Genomic DNA, 22,083 nt, shown 5'->3' on the forward strand with positions numbered 1-22,083 from the left:
CTAGTCGGTGTTAGCGTGGAAATCAATGAAGCTAGGGGCCCCCTGATAAGAGGAAAAAAGCCATTTTGAAAAGATTAGGATGGGATCGGTCAGATGGGAGAAGGCTATTGTTTTGGCCAGGTCTACTGATAAGGTCTCTCCCTTAATCCCCGAACAAAGCGAATCTTTAGCAGAAGTAATTAAACGACTCGCGCCCGTGGGTTTGATTGTCCCGAGGAAATGCAAAGAACTGGGACGTTGGGTGATGTCTGTTACAATAGGGCGGCCTAGTAAACAACACCCATATTTTTTGAGTAATTCAGTGACTAAAGGGTTGATGAACACAGAGGTGTGTATTGGCAATTTAATACGGCTGTCTGAAGCCAGTTTGATAGTGAACCTTGAAAAAAATGAATTCGGCCACACGAGGGTCACTTACCTGGGAATTGTGGTGACACAGGGGCAGCTGGCAGCGATGCAAGCTACAGTGCAGGCTATCGCTGACCTCCCAACCCCGACAGACAAGAGGGCCCTCAGAAGGCTCTTGGAGATGGTAGGGTACTGCAGGAAGTTTTGCAATAACTCTGCGGTCAATACCCCGTCCCCCTCCTACTAAGCCCTTGCGAGAGAAAATTGAGTCGGAATGGGACGACCCTTGTTATTGTGGTCCGGGACAAAACCAAATGAGAGGTTACATTGGTCGCAATTCATCAGTGTTTTTGGCCATTATGAAGTTTGCTGAGTTGGAGCCTGGTCTAAGGGATTATTAATAACACGTGTAAAAGGAACAGAAAATGTGATGACTGTCTGTCAAGGTGTTGACAGCTTCAAACTCGCTGTGTTAGCCAAATAGCTGATAAAGATGTATATTTGTGTATGTATCAAATAATGTATTCATGTTTGTAATTTTTACCTCCCGGTAAAAATCCTAAAAAGGGGGGAAGTGTGACGAGAATACACATAAAATTAAGATGTTTGCTGGCCTGGGCTAGCATCAGTGGCATCAGCAGTTGGTCTGCCACCTGCCCTCAGGGGAAGGAGAGATAAGGAACAATGGAGCAGCGTCTGGAGATGTGTAATGAAGGGACGTGGGAGAGAGAGAGCTGTCTGGAGCGGCTCCCCCTTTGAACCCTGAACTGTTTGAAGTGATGGACAGGCGATACCCCAGCAGGGGGATAAAAAGGGACAGGTTCGCTAAGACAGACACACACGCCACGCGAGGTAACGAGACCCTGGAAGCGGTGCGCCTCTCACGAGTGGGTGAGAAGTATCAGACAACGACCAGGGTGGAAAGGTACGATCAGCGGGAACCTGGTGTGTGTCCGCCCTTGCCTGGGTGCCGGGTTCACTGCAGAGGATCGACTGCATCTGGAGGAGGGGTCACAGTCGGTGACCTCAGGTGATATCACCAAGGACCCGCCCAAAAGCTGCTTGTGAGCCATCTCGCCGGTCTGTGAGTGAAGCCGTTCTGAATGATCAGTTGTTCCCGTTCTATCTCTCTCTTCCCCCCCCCCCCAACGTTGTCCATCGCCAGGGCAACGATTACTGCGAACTGAACTACTAACTGGACTGAACTTTGAGTCACTTTAAATTTGGTCATTTACCCCTAGACAACGATAGAGCTTGATTGATGGTGTTATCTTAATTCTGTGCACATGTGTGTTTATCATTGCTGAACTGTTGCATTTATTATCCTTTCGACTACTGTGTTGCTTGTTTCTTTAATAAAACTTTCTTAGTTCTAGTAATCCAGACTCCAACTGAGTGATCCATTTCTGCTGGTTTGGCAACCCAGTTACGGGGTACGTAACAAAGGTCATCCAGTTATTGCTCCAGATCCCTAACACGGTCTTCAAGGAGCTGCAGCCGGATGCACTTCACGCAGATGTAGTTCCCCGGGAGACTCTGGGTCTCCCAGTTCTCTAACATCAGGCACGAAGAACACACCACAGCATTTAATTGGTACAGTAAGAAATGGGAACAAAAACAAAAAGAAAACCTTAACAGAAGCTTTACACAGAACCAACGCTTCTTCCGAGCCAAAGCCTGTTGATTCTACTCTTGCCACTGGCCTACTCCCAATAATGGCCTCTCTGCTTATCCCTTCTGTACTTTTATTTATTTGGTAGAGCTCTGTTGATGCAGCTGATAGGCCACGTACAATGGACAAATGCTCTCGAAGCTCCCTTTTTAAATAACCAAAAGGTACATTTAATGTCAGAGAAATGTATAGAATATACATTATGAAATTCTTTTTCACAAAATACTCTGCAGATGCTGGGGTCAAAGTGACACTCACAACATGCTGGAGGAACTCAGCAGGTCGGGCAGCATCCGTGGAAACGATCAGTCAATGTTTCGGGACGGAACCCTTCGTCAGGACACTTCAACAAAAAATTCTTTTTCTTTGCAAACTTCCACGAAAACAGACGAGTGCCCCAAAGGATAAATGACAGTTAAATTTTAGAACCCCAAAGCCCCCCCAGCTCCTCCCTCCCACGCACAAGCAGCAGCAAAGCACTGACCCCCTCCCCCAACTCTACCAGCAAAAAAGCATCAGCGTCCTCCACCAAACACTTAAGCATCCAGCAAAACGTCAATGAAGACACAGACTTGCATAACCCAAAAACTACACGTTCACCCGGTAATTTGATTTACCACAGGCTCTCCATCTCCCTAATAAGGTAAAAAAGGTGTCCCCGGTTCACAGTGAGAAGGGAAACATAACAAACAACTTGCTGATTTGTGATGTTAAAAGTCTATTGTGTCGCTTTTTCCAAGCTCTGTGCCCAGAGAGTCGGCCCCAGAAAGGTGCAGCTCTCTGGACACACAACCCCTGGAAACTAATCCACTGCTCCCAGCATTCTGTGTTCTTCTACGATGCCTCAGTCAGGGGCATTGCCCTAGAATCAGCGTGTCTCCAGAGCCACGAAAATCCAGGTCCTTGAATGAATGTTGGCCCTGAGAGTGAGTCGTATTCCCGCAAAGAACCAAAGTCAGAGCGTAGCTCCAGGTCAGGGTCTTCAAAAGAACATTGAAAGGGGAAAAAAGAGATATCAAAGATAGAAATAGAGTTGCTTCCAAAGATGCAAGCAAAAGAGTCATCGTTTAGCGCCATCTTGACTTTCCCCCACCCCTCCAAATTGAATAACGAGCTTAAGAGCTAACTTTCTCTTAGGGAAAAGTGAATGTAATATTATAGAATTCACCTTGAAATTTGAGAAGGAGAAGCTAAAGTCAGAAGTATCAGTATTATATTGGAGTAAAGGGAATTACAGAGACATGAGAGAGGAGTTGGCCAGAATTGATTGTAAAAGAACAGAGCAGCAATGGCTGGAATTTCTGGGAGCAATTCGGAAGACACAGGATATATTCATCCCAAAAAGGAAAATGTATTCCAAGAGGGAAGAAGCTGATGAAATAACCAGCATGTAAAAGAGCAAAACTTAGTGGGATGTTAGAAAAATGGCAAGTTTTTAAAAACCAATAGAAGGCAGCAAGCAGCATGGCAGCATAATGGTTAGCTCAGCATTTTACAGTACAGTCAACGTAGTTTCAATTCCTGAGCTACCTGTAAGGAATTCGTATGTTCTCCACAGGACTGCATAAGTTTCCACCCACAGTCCAAAAACATACTTGTAGGTAGGTTAATTAGTCATTGTAAATCGTCCCATGATCAGGCTAGGATTAAATTAGGGGATTGCTAGGCTCGAACGGTCAACAAGGCTTATTAAACTCTGTACCTCAATAAAATCAAGAATAAAATGCACTAAAAAAGCCATAAGGAGCAAAAAGATTGAAGATGAAGGTAAGCTAGCCATTAATATTAAAGAAGATACTAAAAGTTTCTTCAGATATATGAAGTGTAAAAGAGATGCAAGAGTAGATATCAGACTCCTGGAAAATTATGCTGGAGAGGTAGTAATGGCGGGCAAGGAAATGGTGGATGAACTGAATAATTATTTTGCATCAGTCTTCACTGTGGAAGAATACTAGCAGTGCCGGATGTGTGAGAGTGTCAGGGGCAGATGTGTGTGAAGTTGCCTTTACCAGGGAGAAGTTCATGGGAAACTGTAAGGTCTGAAGGTAGATAAGTCACCTGGATCAGATGGTGTACGCTGCAGGGTTCTGAAAGATGAAGGTGAAGAGTTTGTGGTGGGATTAGTAATGAGCTTTCAAGAATCTATTGATCCTGGCATGGATCTGGAAGAATGTAAAATTGAAAATGTCACTCCAATCTTCAAGAAGGAAGAGAGGTAGAAGAAAGGAAATTATAAGCCAGTTAGTCTGATCTTAGTGTTTGGGAAATGTTAGAGTCAATTGGTAAGGATGTGGTTTTGGGGTACTTAGGGGCACATGATAAAATAGGTTGTAGTCAGCATGGTTTCCTCAAGGGAAAATCTTGCCTGACAAATCTGTCGGAATGCATTGAGGAAATAACAAGCAGGATAGATAAAGGAGAATCAGTGGATGTTGTGTATTTGGATTTTCAGAAGGCCTTTGACAAGGTGCCACACAAGTTACGGGCCCATGCTAGTTTGGAAAATATACTAGTATGGATAATGCTTTGGCTGAATGGGAGGGGGCAAAGAGTGGGTATAAAGGGAGTTGGCTGCTGGTGACTAGTGCTGTTCCACAGGGATTTGTGTTGAGACTGCTTCTTTTTACGTTATGTCAATGACTTTTGGATGATGGAGTAGATGGCTTTGTGGCCAAGTTTGTGAACGATGCAAAGATATGTGGAGGGGCAGGTAGTTTTGAGGAGGTAGAGAGTCTACAGAAGGAGTTAGACAGATTAGGAGAATGGTCAAAGAATTGGCCAGAGGAATACAGTTTCAGTAAGTGTATTTTCAGTAAATGCATTTTGATAGAAGTAAAAGGGTAGACTAAATTCTAAATAGTGAGAAAATTCAAAAATCTGAGGTACAAATACACTTAGAAGTCCTTGTGCAGTATTCCTTAAAGGTTTATTTGCAGGTTATGTCTGTGGTGAAGAAGGCAAATGCAAATACAAAAGCAATGATGTAATGTTGATGCTTTATAAAGCACTGGTGAGGCCTCACTTGGAATACTGTAAGCTGTTTTGGGCTCTCTTATCTAAGGAGGGATGTGCAGACAATGGAGAGGATTCAATGGAAAGGATTCCAGGATTGAATGGCTTGTGATATGAAGAGCATCTGATGGCACTGGGACTGTATTCAATATAATTCAGAAGAATGAGGGGTGACCTAATTGAAACCTATTAAATGTTGAAATGCCTCGATAGAATTGATGTGGGGCGGGGGGTGTATCCTATGGTGGGGAGTCTAAAACCAGAGGACCCAGCCTCAAAAGGGCATTCATCTAGAATGGAGATCAGGTAGAATTTGTTTAGCCAGACAGAGGTGAATCTGTGGAATTCATTGCCATGGGCAGCTGTGGAGGCCAAGTCACTAAGGCAGAGATTAATATATTCTTAATTAGTCTGGGCATGAAAGAATATGGGGAGAAGGCAAGAGTTTGGGGTTGAGAGGGAAAAAGGATCAGCCATGACAAAATAGCGGTGCAGACTTGATGGGCCAAATGGCCTAATTCTGCTCCTATATCATATGGTCTTACTAGTCTTATTTCCAACTCTGAATTTATGATCTACCAGTTAGGAGTCTTTGTCTTAGCACTGTTTATCACACATATATGTACTTAACATTAAAATTATTACAAACCATTAATATAATGAAAATATAATGTGTACAAAGCCAGCAGAGCAGCATCTGATTAATAACTGAATCGACTGTTGGACAACAACAAACAACAGCAGGCTTTCATTCTCCAACAACAATGCTGTGTTTTTACTAAAAGGTTACAGTACAGTACACTACATTTGTATTTTACTTTTTTTAAGGTTTTGTGTAAGGTAGAAAAGCAATCAGTATTGTAGACTTCCTGTGTTACGTTTTCATCAGTAATGATCTTTGCAAACTTACTAATGAATTTCCCTGCTTCTTTCTGATCAGCAGATGCTTAATCTTTAAAATTTTTAAACCTTTAAAAATTTAATGCCGACTTTTCTTAAATTTTTGCAACTAGCCTGCTGAATGTCCATAATTTTGTTCAATTTTCAGTTCCTAATTGATAAATCTTTACTTGTTTCATGATCAGCATACTGTTAAGTGGCATATGTTCACTCCACTGTTGACGAATGCATTCTTTCAATGCACAATCTAGATCTTCAGTTTTTTGCATTATACAGTGTTTTATTATTTTTCATTGACATCTGTTCATTACGTATGTGGGGGCACTTCTCAGAATGCTCAGTGATGCCTAGAGAACCTTTCTGGCATCTTGTGGAACTTTTTTTCATCTGTAACCGTCACATCAGCGTAAAAAAAAATTCAACTTTTGGAGGTTTTTGGGTTTTGGAATTTTGGATAAGAGGGTTTGAGGTTTGTTGACCGTGAAGTTCTAATCTCAACTGAAAATCTTAAGTCCTAAATAACCATAAGTACTCTCACTAAAGGGAGATTATACATAAACTAAAGGCAGTATATATTAGACTAAATGTATGACTTTGTCGAGCACTCCACTCCGTCCGCCAAACCAGACAGGGTTTCCCAGCAGCCACCCACTTCAACTCTGCTTCCCACTCCCATTCAGATATGTCCATACATGGCCTCCTCTACTGCCATGATGAGGCTAAACTCAGGTTGAAGGAGCAACACTTCATATACCGTCTAGGTAGTCTCCAGCCCCTTGGTATGAACATAGAATTCTCCAACTTCCGGTAATTCCCTCCCCCTCCCTTCCCCTATCTCTATGTCACTCTGCCCCCTCCCCCAGCTGCCTATCACCTCCCTCTTGGTTCTGCCTCCTTCTACTACCCAATGTGTTTTCCCCTATTCTTTCTTCACCTTTCCTGCCTATCACCTCCCTGCCTCCCTTCCCCCACCTCTTTATCTTTCCCCTTACTGGTTCTTTACCAGGAACCTACCAGCCTTCTCCTTCCCACCCTCCCCCCATCTTCTTTATAGGGCCTCTGCCCCTTCCCCCTACAGTCCTGACGAAGGGTTCTGGCCCAAAACGTCGACCGATCTTTTCCACAGATGCTGCCCGACCTGCTGAGTTCCTCCAGCGTGTTGTGAGTGTTGCTTTGACCCCAGCATCTGCAGAGTATTTTGTGTTTATGACTTCTAAAACTTTGACAATCTTATACAGATGGATGGTGGAGAGTATATTGACTGGCTGCATCATGGCCTGGTATGAAAACACCAGTGTCCTAGAATGGAAAATCGTACAGAAGTTCTCGGATACTTCCCCATGCATCACAGATAAAACCCTCCCCACCATTGAGCACATCGACACGAATGTGTTGTCACAGGAAAACAGCATCCATAATCAGGGATTCCCAGCACCCTGGTCACCCTTCTCATTGCTGCCATCAGGAAAAGGTTACAGGAACCTCAGGACACACCACAAGGTTCATGATCCTCAACCTATTAGGCTCTTGAACCAAAGGGGATAACCTCACTCAACTTCACTTGCCCCATCACTGAAACCTCACTCAACTTCACTTGCCCCATCACTGAAACCTCACTCAACTTCACTTGCCCCATCATGAAATGTTCCCACAACCTATGGACTCACTTACAAGGACTCTTCATCTCATGGTCTCGCTATTTATTGCTTATTTACTTATTATTTTTATTATTTCTTTTTTTTAATTTGCAGTTTGTTCTCTCTCGCACATTGGTTGAATGCCCAAATTGGTCTTTCACTGATTCTACTTTGATTATTATTCTATAATGGATTTATTGAGTACTCCCACAAGAATATGAATGTCAGGGTTGTATATGGTGACATATATGTATTTGATAATAGATTTATTTGAACATAGAATGTTATACTGTAACTACCCTATTTTCAAAGACTACTATGATTCTCTGTATATTCTCCATGGCGAGGTTAGCTGGCAAAATCCACTGTTCGAGCAGGGCCCCCTCTCCCTATCAAGGAGAAGGTATTTCCAGCTAAAAAAGTAGTTTAAAACATGGTTCATTTATTTTCAGTGAAACACTTTTAAATCTAAACCACTGTCTTAAAAACATTTAAAACTAACAGTAGATTAACTTACACAGTTCCAAATTACAAACCAGTTCCAAAACAAAAAGCATTTCTAAAACACAAAGCATTTCTAAAAAAAAAGGACACAGGATTTCCAAAACACCGGTTGAATTCCTATAAACCAAGGCATAACAGTGATGTGGACAAACAAACCATGCATCACAGCAATGGAAGACAGGGGAATAGTCTCTAGTTCACCTTGTGTTTCTTCCATGTTTCTTGACGTTCCTAACCCCATTCCTAATAAACCTGAATTGTCTCTACATTTATACCCTTTCTCTCCATTTAAGTGGCTTCACACATATGATATTTCCTCAGATACCCTGTTTGCAAAATCTAAAAGCATTTTGGAACATATTTCTCAGCTATCCATAATAAATGCAATGAAGCTAATTTCCTTAAGTTCACAACAATAATAGATCAGTTATTTAATATGCTAAATAGTATTATCCATCTGGTCTGCAAGTTTTCTTGAACTAAGCAACTTAGTCAGCTTGCATATTTTGAAGCAAGCTGAAGTAAATAACCCATTGTCTTATAATGCATCTCTTGAGCCTTGTGGTATGAGCAAGTAAGTCTGAGCTATAAATGGAGCTTGTTTTGCAAAGCTGTTTAAAAACTTCATACTGATTACTGCTTGCCATTTACATTTTACAAACTGAAGATTAACTCCCATTTACGACCAGAGTGAAATAGGGCATCGTGGTAGCGAAACAGTCAGTGCAATGCTATTACAGCACAGGTCATCAGAGCTTGGAGTTCAAGTTTGGTGTCCTCTCTAAGAAAGTTGTACGTTCTTCCAGTGTGTCCGGGTTGCCTTTCATTGAGTGTGTTGGTTTCCTCTCAAAGTCCAAAGATGTAGGTTAATTGGTCATTGTAAGTTGTCCTGTGATTAGATTAGGAGTTACATTGGAGAGTTGCTAGCTGGCATGGGTTGCTGGACCAGGAGGTCTTGTTCTGTGTTGTGTCTCTAAATAAAAATAAAAATAAAATAAAAGCAACATTAGTTGGAAGTTCACTTACAAATGTTTGATCTTACAAGTGGCAGCTGCTATATTTAGAAAGCGAGCTTAGCAAACATGAGCACAAAGCCCACTGTACAAGGATGTGAGCATCCATTACACAATATTTTAACAATTGGAAGAAATGGGTTTAAATTTTACTTAAGATTGGAAGAAATTCTTTATCATTTTCTAAGTGCACAATACAGTAGACTAAAAAAAATATGAGCTAAGTATTTTCATGGAACATATCACTGCACAACTTTGAAATTCCTTACAGATGTTTTTTTTGGAAAGAACATTAAATATACATCTAGAATAATATACTTGTATCAATTTCATCCTTGGAATATGAAGATTTAATCCTTTGAAAATTTATTATATGAATGAGTTCAGATACGATGTATTTGGCACTGAAAGATTGGAGGATGGCTAAAGATACCAGAAGACAGGAGGATGGCTAATCCTATCCCTTTATTTAAGAAGGACAGGAGGTATAAGACAGGTGATGAACAGCCAGAAGTCTTGGTTCATATTGGCACCAATGAAAGGGGAGGAGATCCTGAAGGGAGAATCTAGGGAGCTAGGTAGAAAGTTGAAGAGCACAGCTTCCAGGGTAGTAATCTTTGGATTGCTCCCTTGCCACGTGAGAGAGGGCAAGAATAGGTTGATTTGGCAGATGAATGTGTGGCTGATGTGTGTGCAGGGGGCAAGGTTTCAGAGTTCTGGATTATTGCGAGCTCTTCTGGGAAAGGAACAACCAGTAGAAAAGGGCTAGGTTAGATCTGAACCTGAAGGGGGCCAATATCCTTGTGGGAAGGTTTGCTAGAATTGTTTGGCAGGGGAATAGGAAACTGAATGATAGGGTTGAGGATGGGACAGTTGGTATACAAACAGAGGCAGTATGTAGTGAGACTAGCAGGAAGGGCATGCAGATGATAAGGCAAAATTGCAATCAGCGGAATGAGTGGTAGGTAAGCAGAGTGATGGCATAGCTCTGTTGGGAAAAAGTGAAATTAAATCCTCAGAAAGAGGCGACATAAGATTGGAAGATGTAGAATTGTTGTGGGTAGAGTTAAGGAACTGCAAGGGTAAAAAGACCTGAAGGGAGTTATACACAGACCTCTGTACACCACCCAGGATGTAGGCTACAAATTACAATGGGAGCTAGAAAATGCATGTCATAAGAGCAATGTTACAATAGTCATGGGGAATTTCAATATGCTGGTAGATTGGGAAAATCAGGTTCGTGCTGATTTTGGATTCCAAGAGAGAGAATTTGGAGAATGCCTATGAGACAGTTTTTATAGGTTGAGGTTGAGCCTACCAGGGGATCAGCTATTCTGGATTGGGTGTTGTGTAATGAACTAGATTTGACCAGTGAGCTTAAGGTAAAGAACCCTTACGAGTTACTGAAGTAATTCACCCTGTAATTTGAGAGGGAGAAGCTAAAATCAGATGTATCAGTATTACAGTGGAGCAAAAGGAATTATGGATACATGAGAGAGGAGCTAGCCAAAATTGATTGGAAGGGCACACTGGGAGGGATGATGGCAGAGCAACAATGGCTGGAGTTTCTCTGAGCAATTCATAAGGCACAGGATAGATACATCCCAAAGAAGAAGTACTCTAAATGCAGGATGATACAACTGGGTCTCACAAAGGAATTCAAAGCCAACAAAAAGCAAAAGAAAGGTTATACAACAGGGCAAAAATTAATGGGAGATTAGGGAACTGGGAAGCTTTTAAAAACCAACAGAAGGCAACAAGTGGTATGGAAGTGTAGTGGTTAGCAGAACGCTTTATTGTATAGGCAACCTGGGTTCAATTCCTGCCATTGCCAGCAAGGAGTTTAGACGTTCTCCCCATGACCATGCGAGTTTCCTCCAGGTGCTCCAGTTTCCTTCCACAGTCCAAAAACAAACCAGTTGGTAGGTTAATTGGTCATTGTAAAATATCTGTTGATTAAGCTATGATTAAATCAGGGGATTTCTGGGTGGCATGTCTTGAAGTGCCAGCAGGAGCTATTCTGTGCTGTATCTCAATAAAGTAAAAAATAAATAAAATAAAAAAGCCATAGGGTACAAAAAGGTGATATATGAAGGTAAGCCAGCCAATCATATCAAAGAGGATATCAAATGTTTCTTCAGATATATAAAGAGTGAAAGAGAGGTGCGAGTAGATATCAGACCATTGGAAGATGACACTGGAGAGATAGTAATGGGCATCAAGGAAATGGCAGATTCACCTGAATAAGTATTTTACATCAGCAAGACAACAGCAGTTTTCCTGAAGTTTGGAAGTGTCAGGTTAACGAAATGGATATAGTTGCTATTACTGTAGAGAAGGTCCTTGGGAAACTGAAAAGTCTAAAGTTAGATTCGTCATCTGGACTAGAAGGACTACAACCCAGGGTCCTAAAAGAGGTAGGTGAAGAGATTGTAGAGGCATTAGTAATGATCGTTCAAGAATCACTAGATTCTGGCATGGTTTCAGAGGACTGGAAAACTGCAAATTTCTCTCCACTCTTCAAAATTGGTTTGGTGATAAAAGGCAGAAGAGAAAGGATGATTTTCTGATTGGAAGTCTGGAACCAATAGTGTACCACTGAAATCTGCACTGGGACCTTTGTTATTTTTGATACATAGTATATTAATGACTTGAATGCAAATTCAGGAATTATCATTAGTAAGTTTGCAAATAACGTGACAATTAGTAGAAACCTGGAGAATACGAAAGGTTGTCTAAGGATACAAAGGATGTTGATCAGATAGAACGTGGAGCAGAACACTGCAGTTGGAATTTAATCCTGAATGGCAATAAGTGATGTATTTTGGGAAATAAAATAGGGGTAGGATATATAGAGTAAATGGTAGGGCACTAAGGAATCTTATGAACATTTGGAGAGACATAATCTGAGTAGGGATAGTCAGCATGGCTTTGTCTAGGGCACGTCATGCCTTATGAGCCTGATTGAATTCTTTGAGGATGTAACAAAACACAGTGATGAAGGTAGTGTATATAGATTTCAGTAAGGCATTTGATAAGGTTCTCCGTGCAAGGCTTATTCAGAAAGTAAGGAGACACGGGATCCAAGGATACGGCATCCAAAACTGGCTTGCCCACAAAAGGTGGTTGTAGATGGTTAGAATTCTGCCTAGAGCTTGGTGGCCAGTGGTGTTCTGCTGGGATCCTTTCTCTTTGTGATTTTTATAAATGACCTGGATGAAGAAATAGAAGGGTGGCTTAGTAAGTTTGCTGATGACACAAAAGATGGGGGTATTGTGGATAGTCTGGAGGGCTGTCAGAGATTACTGTGGGACATTGATAGGATGCAGAACTGGGCTGAGAAGTGGCATACTGAGTTCAACTCAGCTAAGTGTGAAGTTGTTCATTTTGGAAGGTCCAAATTTGAAGGCAGAATATAATATTCATGGTAAGACTCTTGGAAGTGTGGAGGATCAGAGAGGTCTTGGGGTCCATGTTGATAGGATACTCAAATCTGCTGAACAGATTGATAGTGCTATTAAGAAGGCATATGGTGTGTAAGCATTCATCAACCATGGGGTTGGCTTCAAGAGCTGTGAGGTAATGTTTCAGTTATATAAGACGTTGGTTAGACTCACTTGAAGTACTCTGTTCAGTTCTGGTCACCTCACTGTAGGAAGGATGTTGATACTATAGAAAGAGTGCAGAGGAAATTTATAAGGATGTTGCCTGGATTGGAGAGTCTGCCTTATAAAAATAGGCTGGGTGAACTTGGCCCTTTCTCCTTGGAGCGACAGAGGATGAGAGATATAGATATAGAATAGTACAGCACAGTACAGGCCCTTCGGCCCACAATGTTGTGTCGACCCTCAAACCCTGCCTCCCATATAAGCCCCCACCTTAAATTCCTCCATATACCTGAATAGAAGTCTCTTACTTCACTAGTGTATTTGCCTCCACCACTGACTCAGGCAGAGCATTCAAGGCACCAACTACTCTCTGAGTAAAAAACCTTCCTCTAATATCCCCCTTGAACTTCCCACCCCTTACCTTAAAGCCATGTCCTCTTGTATTGAGCAGTGGTGCCCTGGGGAAGAGGCGCTGGCTATCCACTCTATCTATTCCTCTTATTACCTTGTACACCTCTATCATATCTCCTCTCATCCTCCTTCTCTCCGAAGAGTAAAGTCCTAGCTCCCTTAATCTCTGATCATAATGCATACTCTCTAAACCAGGCAGCATCCTGGTAAATCTCCTCTGTACCCTTTCCAGTGCTTCCACATCCTTCCTATAGTGAGGCGACCAGAACTGGACACAGTACTCTAAGTGTGGCCTAACCAGAGTTTTATAGAGCTGCATCATTACATCACGACTCTTAATCTCTATCCCTCAACTTATGAAAGATAACACCCCATAAACTTTCTTAACTAGCCTATCCACCTGTGAGGCAACTTTCAGGGATCTGTGTTCATGTACCCCCAGATCCGTCTGCTCCTCCACACTACCAAGTATCCTGTCATTTACTTCGTACTCTGCCTTGGAGTTTGTCCTTCCAAAGTGTACCACCTCACACTATCAAGTCAAGACGTGACTTGATGCAGGTGTATAAGATGATGAGAGGCATTGATCGTGTGAATAGTCAGAGGCTTTTTCCCAGGGCTGAAATGGCTAACACAGGGGGCATAGTTTTAAGGTGCTTGGAAGTAGTTACAAAGGAGATGTCAGGGGTAATTTTTTCACACAGAGAGTGGTGGGTGCGTGGAATGCACTGCCGGCAACGGTGGTTAAGGCGGATACAATAGGGTCTTTTAAGAAACTTTTAGATAGGTACATATAGCTTAGAAAAATAGAGGGTAGGGAAACTCTAGGCAGTTTCCAGAGTAGGTTACATGGTCGGCACAATATTGTGGGCCGAAGGACCTGTTATGTGCTGTAGGTTTCTATGTTCTAAGTGCTATGTAAATTAGAGAACAATGTTATACTAAAATGAAAATTAAATATTTGGCGTTTCCGTGTCATTTGGCAGTTTACATCCTGGTGTCAGCTCCAAACCAATATGCTGCGAAGGAATCAGCATTGAAGTGATATTTCGATCATATTTTTCTGCAAAATAGCTGAAAACATTTTTACTGAGATAAGCTGTACTAAACATACTGAGTGGACCCCGGATGCACCGACGCTTTAATGCCCCCTTTAGATAGCTCTTTGGAAACAAGAAATCCCCAATAAAACACAGAAATACAGATTAGAAATCACTGGAAAGATATTTTGAGTCATTTTCAGTCCACTTTCATCATTAAGGTCCATTATTTTGAGTACGCGCAGAGCGGAAAATCGTTTGATCCATACACGTGAAGTATTGCTAAATTTTGGAAATTAGTTCACACAGAGGAAAACAACTTACTTTACATTTTCTTTGGATTTCCAGCATTCCTTAACGATCAGATAGTAATACGTATATATTACGTATATATATATATACGTATATACGGACATTCCAACATCCCAACTTGAGGGGTGTTGTCTTATTCGATTTGTTTTCTTTCTTGTCTGGTGCAGTAGTTACAGTCAGCTCTTCGTGGAATAATCCATTACTCCCGTGCACCCAATGAGGAAGACTGACTGTGGTGGACAGCACCTTATTGGCTGGGGGCTGCCCAGCTTGAGGTGGGCGGTAGCTGTCCGGTGAGACACAATGGTCTCTCCCACCGTCAGAAGCAACCCCTGGTTGATTGTCGATTGTCTACCAGTCATGGATGAACTCAACTCTGAACCAACCACTGAGGACCTCAGCAAGGCAATTGACAGTCTGGCCCCAAGGAAAGCTCCTGGCAATGATGGGATTCCTCCTGACCTGATCAAACACCGCAAGAGTTCACTCCTCCAACCTTTACACGAGGTCCTCCATCAGTGCTGGAAGGAAGGAGCTGTACCACAGGATATGTGCGAATCCAAAATCGTCACTTTGTACAAGAACAAGGGTGATAGCAGCGACTGCAACAACTACAGGGGGATCTCCTGAATATTGTCGGCAAAGTCTTTGCTCATGTAACTCCGGCACATCTACAAACTCTAGCAGAACGGGTCTACCCTGAGTCCCAATGTGGTTTTCGCGCAAGGAGGTCAACTGTCAACATGATTTTCTCACTTTGTCAACTCCAGGAGAAGTGCAGGGAACAACAGAAACCCCTCTATGTCGCTTTCATCGACTTGCCCAAGGCATTCGACCTTGTCAGCAGGAATGGGCTCTTTCAGATTCTCCTCAAGATCGGCTGTCCCCCGAAACTCCAAAGTATCATCAAGTCATTCCATGATATGAGGGCTACTGTTCAGTACGATGGCACCTCATCAGAACCCTTCACTATTTGTAGTGGAGTCACACAAGGATGCGTGTTGGCCCCAACATTATTCGGCATCTTCTTCTGGCTGCTATTGAAACACGCGTTTGGGACGAGGACAGAAGGCATCTACGTGCACACCAGGTCTGATGGGTGGCTGTTCAACCCTGAGCACCTGAGACCAAGAAAAATGTTGCAAAAGATGTCAATACATGACATGCTCTTTGCTGAAGACGCTGCTGTAACCTCACACACCAAACAGCAACTACAAACTCTCATGGACCGCTTCACTAAGGCATGCAAGGACTTCAGGCTTACCATCAGCCTAAAGAAAACAAATGCCCTTGCCCAGAACGTAGTGGAGACACCAGTCATTACCATCGAAAATTACGATCTGGAAGTGGTCCACGAGTTCACATACTTTGGGTCAACCGTTAGCGACACTCTCTCCCTCGACGCTGAAATCAATAGGCGTATCAGCAAAGCAGCACTGATCCTCACTCGACTATCCTCGCGGGTCTGGGAGAATCTGAAACTCGCTAAAAAGACCAAGACTGCTGTGTATAATGCATGCGTTATCAGCACCCTCCTGTATGGTAGCGAGACTTGGACCATCTACTCCAAGCAGGAGAAGAAACTCAATAGTTTTCACCTGCACGGCCTTCGCCGCATCCTCGGCATCACCTGGAGAGACAAAGTCCCAAACTCTGAGGTACTCTCCTGCACTGGTGTCATGGTCCGGTCCGTAAAGTCTGCATTCCAGTTCACGGTTTGGTCCATCAATCCTTGTTCCTGGTTTTCCTGTTTTCTCCCTTGTTCTGTTGGGTGCTTTAAAGGCACCTGATTCTCATTTTGAGCTGGCACATAAATATCTCTGCAAACCAGGGATTGCTGGACTGTTCCCTTCCCTTCCTTCTGAAAACTCGTCAAGTTCAACCGCCGGAGTGAGACCGGAGCCTTGCCACACCAAGATAAGGAACAATCTATCATTGAGTTTGGCACTATCCCTTTGTGTCCCCGTGTTTATTGTCCGTGTCAAAGAAGAGTCCCGGCCCTAGGTCCTGTTCCCAAGGAGGGGTCCCTGCTCTGTGTTCTGTGTTCCTGTGTTCCTAGTTCCAGGCACCGTGTTCCAGTCTTGTCCAAGTCAAGGCTTCATGTTCTCGTCCAGTCCGGGAGTCCCTCGGCAGTTTACCTCGGCAGTCATCCTGGCCCTGCGTCCTAGTAAGGGTCCCAGCCCTGCGTCCTAGAAGGGGTCCCGGTCCAGCCTAACCAAGCTGAGTCCAAGAGCCAAGCCAAATCTAGTTCAAGAGCCACGTCCTGTGCTGGAGGTTCCTCATCCAGCCCAGGAGCACCTCGCCCAGCCCAGTGCTGGAGTTCCCACATCCTGTCCAAGCCATGTCCAAGAACCTCGTCCTGTCCAAGCCATGGCTTTGTGTTCTCGTCCTTTCCATGTGCCTCGTCCAGTGCAGGAGTTCCACATCTCAGTCCTGTAGCCACGTCCAGTCCTTGCCAAGATCCAAGTTCCGAGTCCTGGCCTAGACCCGGGTTCCGGTTCCAAGTCAAGACCTGGGTTCTGAGGCCCAACCAAGACCGAGGTTCCGGGTCCTTGTCCAGGCTCCTTGTTCCTTGTTCCCCGTCTGGGTCCTATGTTTCTAGTCCAAGTCCTAGCCCAGGCCCTGCAACCTAGTCTCGTCCTGGGCCTGGGGCAATGTCCAGCATCGTTTCTTCCTGACTCCCCTTGCTTTCTTGATAAACCTTGTCCTGTTCCTAGTACTTCAATGTCTGTGCCTCGCATTTGGTTCCGCTCCCCTCCATCAACACCCACTTATGACAGCTGGACTTCCCACAATGTTCATGCTTTTAAGACAATGCAGACTGCACTGGCTGGGCCACGACCGTCGTATGAAGGATGGAAGACTGCCAAAGGACATCCTCTACAGAGAACTAGCAGCAGGCAAGAGGAACGTTGGTAGACCCCAGCTTCGCTTCATGGACCTCTGCAAGTGCAACATGAAACCCTTAAAAATCACAGAGTGCTGGGAGGATACAGCAGATGACCACAACAAATGGCGAGGTACTCCTCAGCAACACCTAGAGCAAGGGGAAAGAGTGATCCTGAGTCAGTTTGAGGAGCGGAGAGCTAAACGGAGAGCACAGCGGACAACAATTCCACCACGCCCTACACATGCAGCAACTGTGGCAGAGCCTGCCATCCCAGGATCGGCCTCAATAGCCACAGTCGATGCTGCTCGACAAACCAGTGACTCCCAGAGGCGCAGTACCCATGGTCGACCATGACCGACGGAGGCCACACATAACATATAAAGCTAATTCAATTTTTTTTTGTAGAACTGGCTTTGTCATAAGGGGGGTGCTGGAAGCCAACCCAAATGCAAGGCACAGACACTGAAGTACTAGGAACAGGGCAGGGTTTATCAAGAAATCAAGGGGAGTCAGGAAGAAACAATGCTGGACATGGACACAGGCCCTGAATGAGACAAAGACACCGGGCCTGGGCTAGGACTAAAACAAGGAAAGTGGGACCAGGAAAAGGAACTTGGAACTAGGAGCCTGGGCTAGGACTCCGAGCCAGAGACTGGACAGGGACCCGGAACCTGGGCCTTGACTTGGGCTCGGACCCTGGATCTAGGCGAGGACAAGACGTGGCTACAGGACTGGACGTGGCTAGGCTATGACTACAGGACTGGATGTGGAACTCCTACACAGGACGAGGCAGATGGACAGGACGAGAACACAAAGCCTTGACTTGGACAGGATGACGTTCTTGGACATGGCTTGGACTAGACGAGGGAACTCCAGCACCAGGCTGGGCAAGGGAACTCCAGGGCAGGACATGGCTCTTGAACAAGATTTGGCTGAGCTAGGCTCTAGGGTACAGAGCCGGGACTCCTACTTGGGCTTAGAGCCACTGGGACCCTTCTAGGATGCAGGACCGGGACCCTTTTTAGGACGCAGGGCCGGGATGACTGCCAAGGATACTGAACAAGGTCATTACCGAGGATTCTGATGAAGTGGTAGGCGCGGTGGCAGGTGAGGTTGCAGGCGGGGTAACCATCGGGGATTCAGAAGGGAGGGGAAGGGAACAGTCCAGCCGGGAATCCTCGGTTTGCAGAAGTATTTATGTGCCAGCCCAAAAACGAGAATCAGGTGCCTCAATTAAGTCACCCAATGGAACAAGGCAAAACAGGAAAACCCGGAATAAGGATCGATGAACTGGACCATGAACCGGAATGCGGATTTCACGGACCGGACCATGACAGGCTTATGTAGTCCAGCGGGGAATTATTTATGGATATAGTGTATAGATGGCAATAAAGACATGCAAGTTGCAAGGATCCAATATCATGCACCCATCACTCACTGTGTAATGAAAAGCCTGCTCTGCACTTCTGCTTTGAACTTCTTTCCAGTATTAGACAATGGGAATAAAAATACTCCTTTAATTCCCCATTACAGTTTCTTCTGTTTTTGTTTTGACTCGCCTTTATTTATTGAATTCTCTTTTTACAAAGCAGTAGAAGATATTTCAATCCATTTTATATTTCTAGAGTGTTTTCTCTCATTTCATCATTTTTGATCATCTGTTATTATTTTCTAAAGCTGTCAAATTTCATACATCGTTTCCATAAATGTTGTGATTCTTTTATCCTAATAATTAACCTTAATCTCCTTATTTCACTGCAAATATGCCACATTTCCTGTAGACTTTTTATTTTCTAGTGTTTAGAACTATAAATTGAAATGTACAATTTATCTTGACCAAGTTGCTGCTCTTATCTGCATAACTTACTTTAATTAATTTACGGGGTGTACTTCTAACTAAACTGCACCCCTCTCAAGCTGAGAATTCTTTTCTGTGCTTTGTTTAGAGAAGACATCCCTTGCTATTAATCAAACCACAGAATATGCCGTACTACTAGTATACTCATCTTAATGTAGTAGATTGTGAGGTTTGTACCTCCAACTCCATTGCTGTATAAATATGACAATCTCTGGGCCAAAAGACAGTGACAGAATAGCCCAGATAGGATGCGATGATTACTAACAATGATTCTGGAATCCTTGAGCAACACACATAAATGCTAGAGGATCTCAGCAAGTCAGAAAGCTTCTACAGAGGGGGAAAAAGACAATCAATGTTCTGGACTGAGATCCTTCGTCAGGACTGGAAAGGAAGGGGACAGAAACCAGAATGAGAAGTTGGGTGGAGGGGCGGCCGAGTTGGAAGGAGTACAAGATGGTTGATTATAGATATGACCAGATGAGGAGGAAAGGTGGTTGGGTGGCAAGGAAAGATGAAATAGGAAGCTAGTAGGGGACAGGTGAAAGAGGTAAAAGACTGAAGAAGAAGGAATCTGATGGGAAACCACTGAGGACCAAGGGAGGAAGGCAAGGAAGAAGGAAACCAAAGGGAGATGATGGGCAGGTGAGTCAAGAGAAGGGGTAACAAGGTAGCTAGATTGGGAAATGGAACAAAGATGCAGGAAGTTGGAGAAATTGAAACCTGGGTTCAAGCCTGATCTAGGATACTCTCTGAGTGGAGTCTCCTCTTTCTCCCTGTGACCTTGAGGGTTTACCCAGATGTGCTCTAGTTTACTGGCAGGTACCAAAGACATGCTGGTACAATGTTCATCATCTCCTAGTGGAGATGTTTGGTAATAAGAATTAAAAGGTGTGTGTGTGTGTGTGCGTGTGTGGGTGCGCGCGCACGCACGCTCTTGCTCTGTTAGGACTGGTATATGCCATTCCTTACTGATTTTATTTTAATGTGCCTAGCAACGAAACAGAAATTGGCATCTTATGAATATAAAAGTCTCCTACCTACCTCCCATAAAACATTATAAAAAATCACTCCCCTGCTGTGAACCATACTGAGTATGGCAAAAAGAGTTAGTGTGAGATAAAGTCAGAGAGGAAATCACTAAAACTACTTAACACACATCAAAGTTGCTGGTGAATGCAGCAGGCCAGGCAGCATCTCCAGGAAGAGGTACAGTCGACGTTTCAGGCCGAGACCCTTCGTCAGGACTAACTGAGAGAAGAGTTAGTAAGAGATTTGAAAGTGGGAGGGGGAGGGGGAGGGGGAGATCCAAAATGATAGGAGAAGACAGGAGGGGGAGGGATGGAGCCAAGAGCTGGACAGGTGATTGGCAAAAGGGATATGAGAGGATCATGGGACAGGAGGCCCAGGGAGAAGGAAAAGGGGAAGGGGGGAACCCAGAGGATGAGCAAGGAGTATAGTCAGAGGGACAGAGGGAGAAAAAGGAGAGTGAGAAAAAGAATGTGTGTATATAAATAACGGATGGGGTACGAGCGGGAGGTGGGGCATTAGCGGAAGTTAGAGAAGTCAATGTTCATGCCATCAGGTTGGAGGCTACCCAGACGGAATATAAGGTGTTGTTCCTCCAACCTGAGTGTGGCTTCATCTTTACAGTAGAGGAGGCCATGGATAGAAATATCAGAATGGGAATGGGATGTGGAATTAAAATGTGTGGCCACTGGGAGATCCTGCTTTCTCTGGCGGAGCGAGCGTAGGTGTTCAGCAAAGCGGTCTCCCAGTCTGCGTCGGGTCTCACCAATATAAAGAAGGCCACATCGGGAGCACTGGATGCAGTATATCACTCCAGCCGACTTACAGGTGAAGTGTCGCCTCACCTGGAGGGACTGTCTGGGGCCCTGAATGGTGGTAAGGGAGGAAGTGTAAGGGCATGCGTAGCACTTGTTCCGCTCACAAGGATTAGTGCCAGGAGGGAGATCAGTGGGGAGGGATGGGGGGAACGAATAGACAAGGGAGTCACGTAGGGAGCGATCCCTGCGGAAAGCAGAGAGAGGGGGGAGGAAAAGATGTGCTTGGTGGTGGGATCCTGTTGGAGGTGGCAGAAGTTATGGAGAATAATATGTTGGACTCGGAGGCTGATGGGGTGGTAGGTGAGGACTAGGGGAACCCTATTCCTAGTGGGGTGGCGGGAGGATGGAGTGAGAGCAGACGTGCGTGAAATGGGGGAGATGCGTTTGAGAGCAGAGTTGATGGTGGAGGAAGGGAAGCCCCTTTCTTTAAAAAACGAGGACATCTCCTTCGTCCTGGAATGAAAAGCCTCATCCTGAGAGCAGATGTGGCGGAGACGGAGGAATTGCGAGAAGGGGATGGCATTTTTGCAAGAGACAGGGTGAGAAGAGGAATAGCCCAGATAGCTGTGAGAGTCAGTAGGCTTATAGTAGACATCAGTGGATAAGCTGTCTCCAGAGATAGAGACAGAAAGATCTAGAAAGGGGAGGGAGGTGTCAGAGATGGACCAACTTGAGGGCAGGGTGAAAGTTGGAGGCAAAGTTAATAAAGTCAACGAGCTCAGCATGCGTGCAGGAAGCAGGGCCAATGCAGTCGTCGATGTAGCGAAGGAAAAGTGGGGGACAGATACCAGAATGGACACGGAACATAAGATTGTTCCACAAAGCCAACAAAAAGGCAGGCATAGCTAGGACCCATACGAGTGCCCATAGCTACACCTTTAGTTTGGAGGAAGTGGGAGGAGCCAAAGGAGAAATTATTAAGAGTAAGGACTAATTCCGCTAGACGGAGCAGAGTGGTGGTAGAGGGGAACTGATTAGGTCTGGAATCCAAAAAGAAGGGGAGAACTTTGAGACCTTCCTGATGGGGGATG

General features: G+C 44.3%; 1 protein-coding gene across 2 annotated transcripts in view; it reads right to left on the reverse strand.

Moving 5' to 3' along the window:
- Nucleotides 1-7,011: 7,011 nt before the first annotated feature.
- The window catches only part of LOC134344818 (lysophosphatidic acid receptor 6-like), a 54,601-nt gene continuing 39,529 nt past the window's right edge, over nt 7,012-22,083 (reverse strand). For both annotated transcript variants that reach the window (XR_010017530.1, XM_063044925.1), the window contains one exon: nt 7,012-9,046. Coding sequence is in view for 1 of the 2 variants with exons in the window: in XM_063044925.1 (XP_062900995.1) it covers nt 8,997-9,046 (50 nt within the window). In the remaining variant the exon portion in view is untranslated. The remainder of the gene's footprint in view (nt 9,047-22,083) is intronic.

Source organism: Mobula hypostoma, chromosome 4 (assembly GCF_963921235.1).
Source record: "Mobula hypostoma chromosome 4, sMobHyp1.1, whole genome shotgun sequence".
In the NCBI taxonomy this organism is placed as follows: Eukaryota; Metazoa; Chordata; class Chondrichthyes; order Myliobatiformes; family Myliobatidae; genus Mobula; species Mobula hypostoma.